We start from the raw sequence: 17,475 nt of genomic DNA, 5'->3' as shown, positions 1-17,475 counted from the left end.
ATCTGATTTTATGATTTTGCGACTGTGCCAGCTAGTGACCACTAGTGCCTCCCGAACAAGATTCATGACAAAAAACCGCTAACCTGCTTCTTGAGTCAGAACTGACCTTCTCATGTTTTTGTTTTTTTGTTATAGACCGGGCCTTTGTTCTGCAAGGCTTTGCCATGTGTGTTGTTAGATTTCTAATGGCTGATAAAGGCTGGATTGCTCCGTTAACGACTCCAAGGACAAATTGTTTCCACTGACTCCCTACTCCTGCCCTTTCCACTCATAAAGGCAGATTAAAGTAAAGAAAAGTCTCTCACAGCTGAGGGACTTGGTTGTGACCTATTTTGATAATGATGTGATGGAGGTATGTGATTGAGGTATGTGAAGAATTACTAATATAACTGTTTAATAACTGTTTGTGATGGTCTGTTTGCATTTTAGGTTTTTGTGTAGGTTTTTGTCAGTAAGCAAGTAAGTCATTTAAAAGCACAATTATTATTGATTTGTCATATGTGAATACAATTGGCTTGTGGAGAAGGTGGAAAGTTTTAAGTTCCTCGGCATACACATCACGGACAAACTGAAATGGTCCACCCACACAGACAGAGTGGTGAAGAAGGCACAACAGCGCCTCTTCAACCTCAGGAGGCTGAAGAAATTTGGCTTGTCACCCCGAAAACACTCACAAACATTTACAGATGCACAATCGAGAGCATCCTGTCGGGCTGTTTCACCGCCTGGTACGGCAACTGCTCCGCCCACAACCGTAAGGCTCTCCAGAGGGTAGCGCGGTCTGCACAACGCATCAACGGGGGCAAACTACCTGCCCTCCAGGACACCTACATCACCCGATGTCACAGGAAGGCCAAAAAGATCATCAAGGACAACAACCACCCGAGCCACTGCCTGTTCAGCCCGCTATCATCCAGAAGGCGAGGTCAATACAGGTGCATCAAAGCGGGGACCGAGAGACAGAAAAACAGCTTCTATCTCAAGGCCGTCAGACTGTTAAACAACCCTCACTAACATTGAGTGGCTGCTGCCAGCATACTGACTCAAATCTCTAGCCACTTTAATAATAATTGGATGTAATAAATGTATAACTAGTCACTTTAAACAATGCCACTTTATTTAATGATTACATAACCTACATTACTCATCTCATATGTATATACAGTACTCTATACCATCTACTGCATCTTGCCTATGCCGCACGGCCATCGCTCATCCATATATTTATATGTTCATACTCTTATTCATTCCTTACACTTGTGTGCATAAGGTAGTTGTTGTGAAATTGTTAGATTACTTGTTAGATATTACTGCATGGTTGGAACTAGAAGCACAAGCATTTCGCTACACTCGCGTTAACATCTGCTAACCATGTGTATGTGACCAATACAACTTGATTTGGATTTGATTTGATTTGTACAAGAGTACAATAAAGTACATTAAATAAAGTACAATAAATAAATATATATGAATGAACATAACCTACGTACTTTTCCATGTATCATTTAGTGAGTTTTCAAATAGTCCGTAAATCATTAAATCAATAAATCACTCCTGATATGAGCTTGGCATGTCCTAGCGCATATATAATAACTATAGAACAACCAATAAACAGTACGGTAGTCTTCAGCAGAGAAAACTGAGAACCTTTTACAATGTGATGATAAACATTTGGGCTTGGGAGAGAAACTTAGCAAAACAACGACGTATGTCAGGTTGTCCCCAGGAACAGGTTCCACATGGGAGAATCCTAGCAACTATAGCACCTACTAGAATGTGCTGAAGATTAAGGGTGTTTTTACAACGTAGACTTTAAACCCAAGTAATAAATATCTACAGTCCGGTGGAGATTAGAACACAATAAGCTCATCTTCACGACAGAATTATTTAACAATCTCAAACCCAAGACGTGGTTTATAAAGTTTACAGATGCTGTCAAATATTAATGACTGATAATATAATCATACTTTTCATCATGATGCCATGAAAGCAGATCAGATGATGGATGCTCTAAGCCCCATTGATACCTGGCACTGAACGTGGACAAGATCAGGACAAAGGACCCACGCTAGAACCAGGTATAAATGCGGCTATTGTTTCACAATCATTAAGATTGGAGCAACCTGTACATACTGAAACAGTAACCTGCTTATAGATAGAACACCTTGATCTGAATCTGATAAAAAGGTGTGTGTGAGTCTTACAGTAGTGACTAGGTTAGTGACTGAACGGAAAGCAATACTTATTTTAAAGCTTACTTTACACTACTCAACCCACTGTACAAGTTCTTGCCTCTCCCATCTAGTAAGACTGTACTTCCCCAAGTTATAAAATGAAATATAACTCTTAAAAACAAGTGTTGAATATATCTTATTTGAGATACATAGAAAGTTATGTTCAGACTCACCCAGCCACTGTAGTCCAATGTGTTGAAGAATGAATGCCATGTGTGTGTGTGTGTGTGTGTGTGTGTGTGTGTGTGTGTGTGTGTGTGTGTGTGTGTGTGTGTGTGTGTGTGTGTGTGTGTGTGTGTGTGTGTGTGTGTGTGTGTGCATGTGTAAAGGGAATGTGTACATACGGTGATAAATGCCTTTACACAATTCCCACAATTAGTAACACAACACTATCAAGCTTACTTCACAGTAACCCACACAGGAACATCAGGGGAAAGCTAGGGCCGTAATCTGCACAAACAACTCATCCCTCGCACATGGCCAGAGGCAGATGAGGATATTTTGATTGACTGGGAAAGGAAATATGACACTAAATGTAATATTTCACAAAGCTTTAATTGTACAATAAAATCCAGAAATATTACAAAAATCTCTTCAAAGCCAGCAGAAATGCTTGCAGTCCATATTTAGACATGATTAAAAGAAAAACAACTTTACAATTCTGCTCTTGCTAGTACACATTTTTTACAACAGTCTAGTCTGCCTTTTATTGTAGAGTTGATGGCTGAGAATGCAACATTGCCTCATTCATCTCGTAATGGCCTTAATAAAAAACAACCAACCAAACCCTTTAAACCAGAGAGGAAAAGCGAAAGGTTTTACTCTGCCCAAAATCTGTCCACAAAAATAAGCCAACGAAGTGAGGAATTTTTGTATGAAATTTGGTCAACAAAAAATGGAATTGATAATTTGCTATGTGAGGCTTATTTGATTGAATGGAAGTTTCATAATAGTTATAGAACGCAAGTTACGCAAAAACAACTTTATATCGGAGTTGTGCCTGTTGTCAGAGATAGATGGACTCATCATGGATATAACTCATTTTAGCATGGACATTGCCATTGAGGGCTTTCAACATTTTACACTAATCAACTGGGTGGGGATTCCTACGAGTTGGGTTGCCTGGCTACCCAAACTCCTTGCTCCAGCCAAACGCTTACTCCATGCCCCCAGATGTTATTTTCTTCTCTGCAATGAGTCTGGATCTAAGTAACTCCCCGACAATTTCTAGAATGGAAATCCGGTTTAGACCATCTGATTGGTCCCAAAAACCGATGGGTTGGCCCAGAGCCAGAACACACGTGGGTAAAGCGGTGTTTGAAAATTGGTCATTGGCTTTGATATTCCTCTTGCTTAGAGATGATCTAATCGCTGATGACTTTTGTAAAACACCCCTCATTTTGACATCACCGCAAACAACTTCAATGAGGGCAGTCTCAGGCTGAAGTATGTAGCAAATGATAGAGCAGCGGAAAAATTCAGTTTGAGTCATCAGGCAATGAGTTGGGAGAAATCAGCTAATGAATGATTTTTTTGTTTTGTTGAGATAGCTTCAATGGCGCTGCCCATGCTGGTACACACATTAGGATTGCACCGATACTAAGATGAGTCATCTATCTATCTATCTATCTATCTATCTATCTATCTATCTATCTATCTATCTATCTATCTATCTATCTATCTATCTATCTATCTATCTATCTATCTATCTATCTATCTATCTATCTACCTATCTATCTACCTATCTATCTATCTATCTATCTATCTATCTATCTATCTATCTATCTATCTATCTATCTATCTATCTATCTATCTATCTCTATGGCCTGTTGTTCACACATGTATCTACTCTCTCATTGGCTAGAATGGTCTCACCTGATCTCGTCACCTTCCGCCTGCCTTCCATCTTTGAAGACATCTGTTTCCATTGTTAGATATAATAGACAATCGTTGTTTACACACACTTCAACTCTTCCTGTATGATATCACTTCCTGTGCAGTGGATGGGTCTAAGAGAAAAAGTCTGTGACGGGATTTGGGATGTAGTACCACTCGTTTCTCTTGTTAACTAAGTAGGCCACATAAAACAGAAGTGTCTCTCCTTCCCTCTTCCAGGTTCAGCCGAGGTCCTCCGATGTCCCTTCCGCCCCTTGGGAGTGCTCATCTCGGGAGGGAGGAAACTGAGTGTTTATAACACAGATCAACTGCGACTGCACGGATGAGCAGGACTTCTGTATTTATGCATTTGTTCTTCCGAAAGCCCTCGACACAAACACAAACAATGGTCCTGTTGTGGAAATGCGCCCAAGGAAAAGGGCATGCCTAACTCCTGTTCTACTTCATCCCTATTGATACTATTACACTTGTAAAAGAGAAGGACCTTGACATAGCAGATAGTTTACAATAATATAAATATATACATCTAAATGAGTTTATTATTCATGGATATAATTAAGACACTTTACGGTTGTTAAAGAGAGATATCAATGATCGGCTGCCTCAAATCACCCTCTTAGTCCACTCCAAAGTCCAACGTTACACTCAGTTGGCTAAGTGTAGCTTCCCCTGAGTTTGAGCTGTAGTCTGGGGAAAATCCATTGTCAGTGTCCCCTGATTTGACCGTGGTCCCTTATGAAAAGTAATGAGTACTGGTTGATCCTCCGTTCACAGAGAACACAGATACACGGTCAGCTCTTCTGCGTTTCTGTGTTAGTTGGAGAGTCCATGGATTGCCTATGGATGAGAGAATTGGATGAATAATGGACAAAATTGTGGCTGTCAAACATTCTGATGCGATTGACAATAAAAGAGAATGGAGTGATGAAAATAGTTCTCACTCTATGCTGGTTGTCATAGGTCTCAATCAGGTCCTCTTCCTCAGTGAAAGGCGGTGGCTCCTTGCAGTCCTGCATTAGAGAAAGCTGGGCACAGGCAAAGACAAGATAGCAAGGTTAATACAGTCTTTAGTCAGTTGTTTGAGCATCAATTAAAATCAGAGAATAAACCACAGACTTCCGGGTCCCTCACCCCCTCAACCATAGCATCCTGCATGCTCCCATTGGCTGTCTCCAGTTTGATGAAGAGGATGGCATCGTGGACAGAGAGAAAGAGGAGATCTCGTATGACCTCCTCGTCGAAGAAGGCCAAGGCTTCCATTTTCCATACAATTTCATCTGGAGTGTTAGATGCCAGTTAGAGAGACCAATAACAACAGCAAAGAACCCAATGCAGAAGGCAGGGGCTGTCCAGTGCTGAAACAGACTGGCACAGACACCACCAGTTATCAGAATGTGAACCTCCAAGCAGGCCAACAAAACACAACCATTACTATGACATGGACATTTTGATAGTACAATCTGCTTTGAGTTCATTCTAATCCACTTGGCAGCATTGAACAAACATTTTACAGCAGAATTCTTTGTAAGAAAGGGATAGCACTGTCCCGATAACACTGCTTACTATGCTCAAGACTTTAAATAGTGACATATACTGTATTTTTTCATCCCAAACCGTACCGTCACAGCCTGCGATGTAGACATTGACTCCAATGCGTAGGAACTCTTTAATGACCTGTAGAGGACAGAGGGGGATAGATTAGTGTGACACCATGCCATTTATCTCACAGGGTTAAGCTCTGATATCACTAAACACACAAACCGTCTAAACACACAAGCACATTCCTGCACCCTGAGATTGCTACAGTAAACAAAACAGCCACAGGGCATTATTTAAAGTTGTATTCTGAGGTTGTTGAACCGGGGAGGACCACCCTCCTCAGTGAATTTCATTAAAATGTTAGCATTTTTACATAAAACTATACTAAATATATTCACGTCACAAAATAATTGATTAAAACACACTGTTTTGCAATGAAAGTCTACAGTAGCATCCACAGCCCTCTGTAAGCTAGCACCACGGTGTAGCCGAAAGACAGCTAGACTTCAATACAAAACCTTGAAGGCTCACAGTAATCATGAAGTAGGGGTGCTGAGGATGCTGCAGCACCCCCTGAAAAATACACATTCTTAAATAAAAATGTCCAGCACCCCCACCCCCACCCCCAAACTACTTCCCGTGGCTATGATTATGACAACTTCTGGTGATTATGACAACTATCAGAGCTCTTGAAGCATGAAATGACATGTTGTCCACCCATTCAAAGGATCCGAGAGTGAATCTAGTACTGAAAGCATACGCTATAGCGATCTAACACTGCAGTGCATACAATGTGGTTGATTCAAAGAGTAGACTCAAAGAGAGAGAAAGACTATAGTTGAACAGTTTTGAACAAATTAATTTGTTTAAAGATGAAGGAGAAGCAAGAGAGAGAGTGATAGCAATACTTTGTTGTATTTTTTTTAAACTTTCACTTAGCTGGCGAATGCAGCTAGCTAGTTTAGCCTAATCAAACACTTGGCTCAAACAGAGAGGGATGCTATGTTAGCTAGCTGGCTATATCTATCAAACACTGGAACTCTTCCAAGTGAAGGTAAGTTTTGGTTTTATAAATGTATTGCCACCGGGGCCTGCCAATGTAACTGCTAAACTGCTTGCTGACTGTACATTGTAGTTCATGATTGTAGCAGGTTTACTAACACGTTAGTTCTAGTAGCTATGTCGACTATGATGTTTGCTAATATGGTGACATGTAGACTGTGTGTAACTTTTAGCGGTTATGATATGGAGATTTGGCTTGGAAAGTTTTTTTTTGCCTGGTCACAGATAGCTGATGTGTTGTGCACTGAAGTCCACAAGCGAAGGGAAAAGGTGAGAAGAAGAGAGCGCATAGATGCGAAAATGAATTATACAACGGGCAAAATTATCATGCTGTTTGTATGTGACTGCTATGAAAATGAACTGTTTTTGCGTGTGATCAGGGCTGTATTCATTCCACCGATTCTGTTGAAAAAACGTGTATTAAACGGAAGCAAACGTAACGAAACAGGGATAAACATACCTGAATTTGTCCAAAATAAATTCTAATTTGCAACTGTTTGTGTCACGGCCTGACCATAGAGATACTTTTTTTTCTATGGTGGAGTAGGTCAGGGCGTGACTGGGGGGTTAGTCTAGTTTATATTTTCTATGTGGGGTTCTAGGTTCTTTTTTCTATGTTGGGGTTTTGGTATGATTCCCAATTAGAGGCAGCTGGCTATCGTTGTCTCTAATTGGGGATCATATTTAAGTAGCATTTTTTCCACCTGTGGGTTATGGGATACGGTTTATGTTTTGAGTTAGTGGTGTAGTCACGGTTCGTTGTTTGTTCGTTTATTGTTTATTGTTTTGTCTTTGCTAAAGTTTCACTTCTTTAATAAATTATGTGGAACTCAACGCACGCTGCGCCTTGGTCCGTTAATTCTACAAACGACCGTGACAGTTTGACTAATGATTACACCCTAAATCAGCTAGATGCATGCAAGATTGTGCGATGCAGTATTGAATGTGTCATTGTCTGTCACCTTGATAATTATCATTTTTCTCTCGATCAGTGTTGTAAACTGTCCTGATGGGTACAGAGATAAGTTTTGTATCATGTAGTAGCCTAAACCTATCGCTGTTACATTGAGCTGGGTGAATGGAAAATGAATGACAATCATCCAATATACTGTGATAGTAATAAGGCCATGTTCATAAAAAAACAATAGTCCTCCCTCATCTTAAACGTCATCGACCTCCACTGAACCATACAGAGGGTATTTGTTCCTTTAGTTGTGTCATTTGTGCATTGTCATGAGCTGGGGCACTGTGTATAAGCTGTGACATGATGCCTCGTCATACAGTAGATCACTAGCTCAAATGACGTCAGAAAGATGACTCACTATGACACTGTAGTAAGGGATCTTTTGTCTTTGAATGAACTGTAGTCTGTAAAATCTATTCTATAGAATATCATATGGATGGTACCAGTAGTAGAGTTCGACCTACCAGTCTGAGGGACTTGACGGCCACCACGTCTAGGAAGGAAACGGCTGAAAAGTCCAATACTAGGCTGTGGATTTGGACCTTAGGTACCGACACCCTGACTGGTAGCTCCATGGCCCAATCCACACGGACCTCCACCTCTGGCACAGGCCAATCCCCGTCCTCCACCTGCCCGGACTCCCGCCCACTGTCCCGCTCGCTCTCGAACCCCTTGTTGTCGACACCCAGGGAGACCTCGGATACCACCTCCCCAGTCTGGGGGAACGGAGGTTCAACCAACCAATCAATCAATCAATCAATCAATCAATCAATCAATCCATCAATCCATCAATCCATCAATCCAATCAACCAATCAATCAATCAGTCAAATGTAGTTCCACAACCAATCATAAAATCCTAACTGGTTACCAGGTACTGGAGCTCACATTACAGAGCAAAACTAAATGAGTGTAAAGGATTGAAAGGGGACTGAAGATGGAAATTCCCTGTTTCAAAATATTCTGAGCCGAACAGATGAATGTTATCAATAATCAGACTGTATCGTACCTCTGTCGCCCTCAGTTTCCCTTTCTTTATGAGTTTGTGAATCTTCTTGAGGGCCTTATTCCTCTTCTTGAACACTCTGACAGAGTCAAACCCCACCTGCATGTCAAAGGTCAAATGCAAACCAAACTTTCATCTTGCCTGCTTTTAGAATGATAAGGCCTATCCACAATCTATACAATGTCAAGGGGAAATATAATGAGCTCAATCACCGTGGCTCTCAATCGCTCTTTGAAGTAGTCAATGTTGGCAAAGTAGATGGGAGCATTGCACTTAAAAATCTTAATTCCGGGAACTTCTGCAATCTGAAAGAGGAAGGCCTAATTATTGCATTTATTTCTGGCATCCATTTCTGGTATATATTAATTAGAGTTCAAACATATCAGATGTCTTACATTCTTGTAGTCTTTCATGTTCCTGTATATGTTTGTGCCGGGTATGTTTCCAAGTGTAGAGCATGCAGGACTATGAATGAAGAGGAAAATATATTTTTATAAATAAAATATATTTTTCTTAGTGCCATCCTCATCATTTCTATTTTGTAGACAGACAATATAAATAATGACAGTTTAAACTAGGACACATCAAGCATATGGATCCTATAATGTCTTTGTAGTTATTTTTAATGCTTATTTGTTTTATGTTATACATCAGTGGGTTTGGGAAAGGTGATATTTCTAATGACAAGAGCTGAAGACTTCAAAGCCATCCTAATAGATTACAGAAGAGGCCTGCTCAGTGTTACTCATAGTCTCGCCGACTGATGTTTATAGACTCTTATCTACACAGCGGTGAAGAGCACGTGGTCAAACACGTGAGCCAGGGAAATCTTTTGATCTTCTGATTCAGGGTTAATGGATTTATAATACAGGGTAAATACTGTAGTGTACACAACAATATCTACATCAAAATATGACATCTAAACTAGGCCTTCACAGAATGCATCTAGTATGTGATTGGTACTATGTAGTGTGTTACGTGCTATAGGTGTTATGTGTCACTCACAACTGTGTCCTGACCACCACAGTTCCCATCTCAAACACCAGGCCAGCCAGCAGTCCCACGTCCAGTCCCAACACCACAGAAGCCAGGCAGGTCGCCAGCCAGATGAACTTGGAAAAGAACAAGTTTCAGCTTTAACTTTTGATGAGATCCAGCAGAGAAAGTCAGAGTACAATTGTTACATTGAAGTGAAATAGAGTGGATTGGGGGACATCAATACACTCTAAGGTATCTTTACTGCCAGTGATTACATGAAAAGTTATTCCATGTACACCAAGTACTACAGTACTTCAGGGGATTGAATCTGGACGGTGCTCTACAGTGTTACTCACACAGTCTGCTCTGTTCTGTCTCCACAGTGTGGGAACCTCTGTCACCTGCATGAACATTCCCTTTAGGTTGGCGATGACGATGGCTGCCAGCACTGACTGTGGGACCAATACAGAGCTGGATCAGTTGTGTTAGTCTACACCAATCCCATTTCACACTCTGCATTATCATTGAGCCCTTTCCTCACCTTCTGCAGGGGTTCCAAGAGGTGCCCCAGAGCCAGGATCACAATCATTACCATCACAGCTGAGATTATACCAGCCATCTGGAGGAGTAGTACACACGTTTGTAACGGCACCCTGTTATTGTGTGTGTGTGTGTGTGTTTTTCTTACCTATAAGTACTGTATAGTGTACCTGACTCTTGCCGCCGGTGCTCTCCTGTACAGCGGTGCGGGACAGTGCAGTGCTTGCCACAAAGCCGGAGAAGCAGCCACAGAACACATTGCTGAACCCGAACGCTATCAGCTCCTAGGTCACACAGGGAGAGAGCCTGGTCAATCTACTGCAAATGATACATGGAGCATCGCACACGTTACAGCTGAGAAACCAGTGTCAATCTGCAAATGTTGTTCTTGAACATACTGTACCTGTGCTCTGCAGTGATGTCATAGAGACTAGGGCCTGATTTAGAAAACATTTGCATTGGTGCGAATTTGCAATATACAAATCCGGATTTGGTAGGGAGTGTTGAGTTACTGTAAACCCATTGAATGAAGCATTTAAGTGATACTTACTATCAAAACCAACACAGTGTTTTAGTGGTGTACTGACTATGTGTGTGTCTGTGTGGAGTGACTCCAAAAAATAGATTTTGGCCACAATGCTCACATTGTTTCAGAGAGACATTAGGAAGGTCATATTAAACTCTTGGTTATTGACACTCTTACATCACAGGTCGACTCCCACAGCGTGAGAGAAATTCTGCTTTGGGAAAGAACATGATTGGCAGGAAGTTTGGAATGTACCACACACAAACAAAACACACACACACACACACACACACACACACACACACACACACACACACACACACACACACACACACACACACACACACACACACACACACACACACACACACACCTGATTCCCATCGATGCTGTAGTCGTGTTTTGCAGCGTATACCTTGGCCACAGAGACAGCCACTGCATAGCCCACTACCGCTGTAGAGAAACTAGAACCCAGAATGTTCCACAGCAGCTCTATGTTGGGGGGCTGAGCTGGAGCAAACCTGTGGGACAAACACCTCACAAGTTACATTGGGAAACATCTTTTTTTACAGTTTTGATATTGCATTTGATTTAGGAAGTGTGCAGTACTCAATTTAACTGAATGTAACTCATATTGTTATGTAAATAGTCTTTCCAATTATGTTTGGTATTGTTGGGAACGTTTCTCCATGCCATTTGTTGATATTATTGTTGGAACCATTTGCTAATACTCTGACAGTAACACTACAAGCCCAAGCAGTCTGGTTTGGATAGCGCCTGCTGAATGACTTAACGAGGAGGAGCATACGATTCTAAGTCTGTCAATAAAAAACTCCAGAACATCCTCTGCTTGGGGACAGGAAACAGGAAGTGCCACAGGAAGGGCTCTCACCCCCTGGGGATGCTGTGCACAATGCTGGCGTCGTAGCGCGACTCCAGCTCAATGGCGTAGGAGATCCCAGCGGCAACCACGGTCTGGGAGAGAGGGGGGTGGATTGGGGTGGAGATAGAGACAGTTGGACACAGGAGAGGTGAGAGATGATGAGTTACTGTCAGGCTGGTGGGTGTAGCTGGTGTAGAAAGTCAGGTGCAGGAGAGCAGAGATGAGTGAAACAACACACTTTACTCGACAGCACAAAGTAAAACAATTTACGAAGTGAAAAAGAACAGTTGCCACAAAACATGGGTGATAAACAGCACCCGGTACAAACCAGCCGGAACATTCCGACCTGAACAAAGAACAATCACACACAAAGACATGGGGGAAACAGAGGGTTAAATACATGACCAGTGATTGGGAAGTGAAAACCAGGTGTGTGGAAAAACGAGACAAAACAAATGGAAAAAGACAAATGGATCGGCGATGGCTAGAAGACCGGTGACGTCGACCGCCGATCACCACCCGAACAAGGAGAGGCATCAACTTCGGCCGAAGTCATGACAGTTACTGTACACTTAAACATGTATCACACATGTAACACACACATATGGATGGGACACAGTAGATCCATATACAGTCATTTCATCTTTAGGTTATAGTTATTTTATCACTTAGGATGATGTAACTTGGTGGAGAAGTTCTAAAATCACCCTATTAATAGTAGCCCATGATATCCTCAGAATTCTCCGTAAACCCTATTACATGTTTGGATATTCTGCATTTCATAGAATCTCAAACACGGATCATTTCACAACAGTAAAATATTGACCGTGAGCCATTCCATTTCCTACCACAATCACTTCGATGGGGATGGGGACGGGAATCTTGTGCCGGAATTTGGTGTTGACCTCTTTTACAGCCATGACGATGACAATGGTGAGCAGCCCGGCCACCAGGTCAGCTATGTTGGTTTGTCTGATGTTGGTAAACACATCGATGAGCATCTAAACAGAAGAATTGGTCATATTTGGTGATCTCTATGTCTGACTATCCCTGAGATGTGCATTTTGTTTAATGCAAAGCAGGCCATCAAATGAATCTAGTTGGATAGAATGACCACTAAATAGAAAGCTCTTTTGTTGTTATTTTGTCAATAACCATGTGTTATTTGATGGAAAGAATATTCTAGGCTATTCTCCGACACTAACAGCCTATCAAAAGGGATCTAGACAGATGTCCTTCTACAGTGTGTTTTAGAGTATTAGACCCTCACGTAGAGGATGGAGAAGCAGCCACTGTGGTTGTTAGTGGGGACGGAGAGGACTATCTTCAGCTGGGAGATGAGGACGTGGAAGGCAGCAGCTGTGGTGAAGCCGCCCACCAGGGGGTCTGACAGGTAACAGACCAGGAAGCCCACCTGGAGCAGCCCCATTACCACCTGTATGGGGAGGAACCCCTGGTCACCATGGAGATACAGTAGACCACATGACTTGACCAACAAAAACTCTGGATCCAAGTTAAAGGCTATCAGGCCCCAGAGTTGTTCCTCAAGACCTTATATTAATATGAACAGAATGATATCAGATCATTGTGGGACATCAATCTTCCTCTTCCTCTTTGCACTGAATATTTAACTCAATAATTACCTGGAACAGCCCGACCAGCACAGTCATGGAGGATGCCACCATGATCCTCTGGGCCTCCATGGTCTCCACGTCCACCACAATCCCATCAGCCTTTGTTCCATTCACAGCGGTGCCATTCCCAGGAAGCAGGAAGTGGTCATCGGGGGCGAGGGTCAACACGACAGAGCCTACCATTAGACAGGTGACAGGGAAGGGACCTGAGGGGTGGAGAACAGGCAAGGGAGACACCTGATAAGTGCACACGCAATTGATGCCAACTTTGTAAATGCATTGTTCCATATACGACTTGATAAGTCTCTGCCTCATTCATTAAACGTCCAATCACAGGAGATGGATGAGTTCATTAGTCATTGGTCAATGGTCAGTCCAGGTGTCTGTCAGGTGAAGGGGCGGGCCCTACCTACAGAGATGTGTCTGGAGGTGCCCAGCAGGAAGTAGGTGAGGATGGGGAAGAAGGCAGAGTAGAGTCCATAGACTGGAGCCACGGACACAAGCAGGGCATAGGCCAGGCCTGAGAGACACAAGGAAATAAATCCCAGGAAATGAGCAGTGTTAGTGTTCTCACGTCTGTATGAGAATTGACGAGGGGCAACTGCAGCCTGACATGTTTACTCTGTCAAGATTGATGACTCTCAGTTTCAACAGCATGTTACTTCAAAAGCACTAAACAAAACTGTCTAAGCATGAAATGGTTGAAAGCAGCTTGCCATGGGTGATTACAGTAGCGAGGAAAGAACGCCATTTGGTCCCACTGGATAATCAAAAAGTTGCTATTTGTAGAATCTACACTTCGACTACAGTCGGTTTAGAGAAAACTGGGACACACCTTGTAAACTGCACACCAGACCAGTGCTAACACCAGAGATGACATCACTGGGAAGCCACTCTCTTATTGGGTATCTGGAGAGCCAGTCAATGACAGGAAAGACTCCTTTCACAACCTTCAGGGCCTGCCTACCTGAGCAGCTGCATTGGAAAAAACACATATTTAATGTCAAACATTATTACAGTCAGCATAGATACAGACACAGACAGACAGACAGACAGACAGACAGACAGACAGACAGACAGACAGACAGACAGACAGACTTCTCACAGACCAAACTTGGCCTGTCTTCCTTTCAGTAAGACAACTAAAACCCTGTCCAAACTGACCCACAGGTGCGGCTGAGTCTGTCCCTCAGGGTCCTCTCCTCCCGGGCCTGCCTCTCGTTGTCCTCCTCAAACGTGGGGTTGGAGTAGATGGGTCTGGACACGGTGTATGGGTACAGGTTCTTTGGAGGGAGGGCATCCATACCGCTCCGACTGCTGAGGAGACAGACATGACGGAGATGTTTACATGGAACACAACCAGTGAGCACCAGTGCCTTCCCTTATGAAGTGTAAACATCTTGAGTTTGAAAGAGTTTCTGAAGATTTGCATGACAGAGAGATATACAATGGGATAGAGCTGGTCTTTTTCTTTTTTTAAATTTAACAATCTTCATTAGGAGCTGCCATTTTTATTGTGAGTAACTGCAGTTTCATCAGATGTTTTTCTTCAGTTTTGTCCTCCGTTATGTGAGTGATCTTACGGTCCCATTCAATCAAACCTGGCACTTCCAGGGTAGTGAGAAAGCCTGTTGGAATGTATATGCTGTTCTCACTTTTATTTCTCTCTGCTTGTCACCATATATTTTGGGGAATGGCACACATAGTCAGCCAGTGAAACGTTTGCTTTATCTTATCAAGTGTGAATTATAATGACACAATTGTTTGGTAACAATTAAACAAAGTGGGGACCTGATATAGCGACTGCAGCAAAAACAGTTGTCAGATCTAGCTGGGGATCCTCCTCCATGTTTTTCTCTAAGAGGCCATTTAATTTGTGTCTTTCCAAAACAGTCAATAGAATATAATTCATTACATGAGGTCTGAGCTTATCGCCACTATTACTCTAAGGTCAAAGGTCTGTGACCTCAGCAAATACACAAACAGGACAGTCACGTTAGGCTATAGTATCCATGATCCAAAATTAGCTCATCTTGTCATGTTATTCAGGTTCTTTGAGAGGAAAACTCCCTCATACATGGTGTCTTTGATTGCTCCAGAGTGTTACAATGGGACAGTTAGACAAAGTTTTGGTCATAAGATCTCTCTCTGTGCTTTTGAGCAAGAAGTGCTGCGTGTTTCAGCATCGCACCATAGCCAAGAGCATCCTTAGCTTGATCTCACCCCAAAGCTGTCACTAAGGAACAGGGTTACCAACGACATAGCTGTGCCAGGCTAAGAATACATCCAAAACACCAGAGTAAAATCTGGGGAAAGCTAACACCAGATTATTAAATATATTTTTTAAAGCGCATGTTAGTCTGCAAGTGAATAAGTTACACTTCTATGACATAGGAAAACACTGGATGGCTTTGTAGGGGTGGGTCTGATATTCTACACCTAAAATGACACCAGAGGCTTGAGTGAAAGATGGAGTTTGTGTTCAACAAAAAACAAACTCTCTCTTTCAGTGGATCAGAACAGTGGTTCAGAACCAGAGTTTGGGGATTGTCCCCCAATCAAAACCATTGTAAGTCACTTCGAATAAAAGCATCAGCTAAATGGCATGTATTGTTGTAATTGTTATATAAAGGCCACCACCACAGGGCTTTCAAAAGGTGCACTACAGGCCAATTTAGATATCCCTCTTTGATAACCTCTATTTTAATTCAGTGTTTCATTTTAGGATATTTTTATTTCTATTACTTTCATAATTTCCTGATAATGTCTGAAGAACCGTGTTCACAATTTGACCATGATCTTTGTCCAGTTCGTTTTGCTGTTGGATGACCACACAGTTACATAAATATTTACAAATCCACGTGTCACAAATTAAAACATAAAAAAAAATCATTCTACATCTCCAAAATGATTGTGTCATAATCACTTACCGGATCTCCTTGGGTAGTTGTTCTACATTCCAGATTGTTGCTCCTTTTCAAAAGTGGATAGCAAAAGTACATCCCACGAGTTGACCACAAACATTACACATCCTCTTAGGACAAATTCTTCAATGTCATAGCCTCCTTCTCTCTCTCTCTCTCTTTTAGAGTCCCCCATCCCGCTGTGTGTGTGTGTGTGTGTGTGTTTGCGTGTGTGCGTGTATGTGTGTGTAAGGCTTATATGAGGGTGGGGGTCGGGGGGAGTTGGGGAGCAGAGGGTTAAGGGGTATGTGTGTCCGAGTGTTGCCGGTAAAGGAAGCACAAGGGGGCTATAGAATCTACAGAGCCCCACTTAAAATTCTGCCAAGGTTGGCTGTGTGTGTGTGTGTGTGTGTGTGTGTGTGTGTGTGTGTGTGTGTGTGTGTGTGTGTGTGTGTGTGTGTGTGTGTGCGTGTGTGTGTGTGTGTGTGCATCTATAGTTCATGTTGACCTGTGGAGGTGTGACTGATTACTGAAAGTGGGACTGAATACTGAATGTTATTTGACCCTGTCCTTAGCACAGAATGTTCAGTAAGGTCTCTCACCACTACAATACTAGAACATGAAACAGTGTGTAGACTATGTTACACATACTGATACAATTATCATCACAGTGAACTTGTCTAAGTCATAGAAGTTACTTGCCAAACGCTATGTTTTGATAAGATCGAATGGGTTTGTTTTGTGCGTAGCCCTGCTGTGTGTGTGTGTGTGTGTGTGTGTGTGTGTGCGTGCTTGCGTGCGTGCGTGCGTGCGTGCGTGCGTGCGTGCGTGTGTGTGTGTGTGTGTGTGTGTGTGTGTGTGTGTGTGTGTGTGTGCGTGCGTGCGTGCGTGCGTGTGTGTGTGTGTGTGTGTGTAAGGTTTATGAGGATGGGGGCTGGGGGAGTTAGGGAGCGGAGGTGTGAGGGAGGTGTGTGTGTCCGAGTGGTACCAGTAGAAGAAGCACAAGGGTTGACTTCTCAGAGCCCCACTGTAGATCGTGTCACGAGTGGCTGTATGTGTGTGTGTGCGCGAGTCTATAATTCCTCTTGACAAGTGGAGGTGTGACTGATTACTGAAAGTGGGACTGAATACACTGAGCGTTACTTGACCATGTCCTTGGACAGACTGAACAGTGCTTCTTTACTGACTCAAGGCCTATCATGAAAACAATATAATTAATTTTCCAGTATTGTAGTTGTGACGGACCTTGCTAGACATTCTGTGCTATGCCAAAAAGCTATGATTTGATAAGATCTTTTTGTGCCAAGCCCTG

At 42.5% G+C, this 17,475-nt stretch overlaps 1 protein-coding gene across 2 annotated transcripts; it reads right to left on the bottom strand.

Moving 5' to 3' along the window:
• Positions 1-2,770: 2,770 nt before the first annotated feature.
• LOC129865152 (pendrin-like) lies at positions 2,771-16,505 on the bottom strand. 2 transcript variants are annotated; one of them, XM_055937663.1, is made up of 21 exons: positions 16,191-16,505; positions 14,425-14,577; positions 14,096-14,235; positions 13,670-13,780; positions 13,270-13,466; positions 12,897-13,061; positions 12,475-12,627; positions 11,636-11,718; positions 11,159-11,264; positions 10,388-10,501; positions 10,219-10,296; positions 10,034-10,129; positions 9,705-9,811; positions 9,095-9,164; positions 8,912-9,004; positions 8,703-8,798; positions 8,160-8,411; positions 5,750-5,804; positions 5,262-5,407; positions 5,072-5,155; positions 2,771-4,967 (listed from the first exon to the last, which is right to left on the bottom strand). In XM_055937663.1, exons 2-21 carry the CDS (start codon positions 14,562-14,564, stop codon positions 4,944-4,946), a joined length of 2,310 nt encoding a protein of 769 aa, XP_055793638.1. In that variant the 5' UTR covers positions 14,565-14,577; positions 16,191-16,505; the 3' UTR covers positions 2,771-4,943. The 2 variants fall into 2 exon arrangements, with proteins under 2 accessions (XP_055793638.1, XP_055793637.1); XM_055937662.1 differs by having other exon boundaries at positions 11,117-11,264; positions 16,191-16,504.
• Between the last annotated feature and the right edge of the window lie 970 nt (positions 16,506-17,475).

The sequence above is a fragment of the Salvelinus fontinalis genome, chromosome 11 (genome assembly GCF_029448725.1).
Source record: "Salvelinus fontinalis isolate EN_2023a chromosome 11, ASM2944872v1, whole genome shotgun sequence".
Taxonomy (NCBI): Eukaryota; Metazoa; Chordata; class Actinopteri; order Salmoniformes; family Salmonidae; genus Salvelinus; species Salvelinus fontinalis.
Note: the sequence above shows the minus strand (reverse complement) of the source record. Positions and strands in the feature narration are given on the sequence as shown.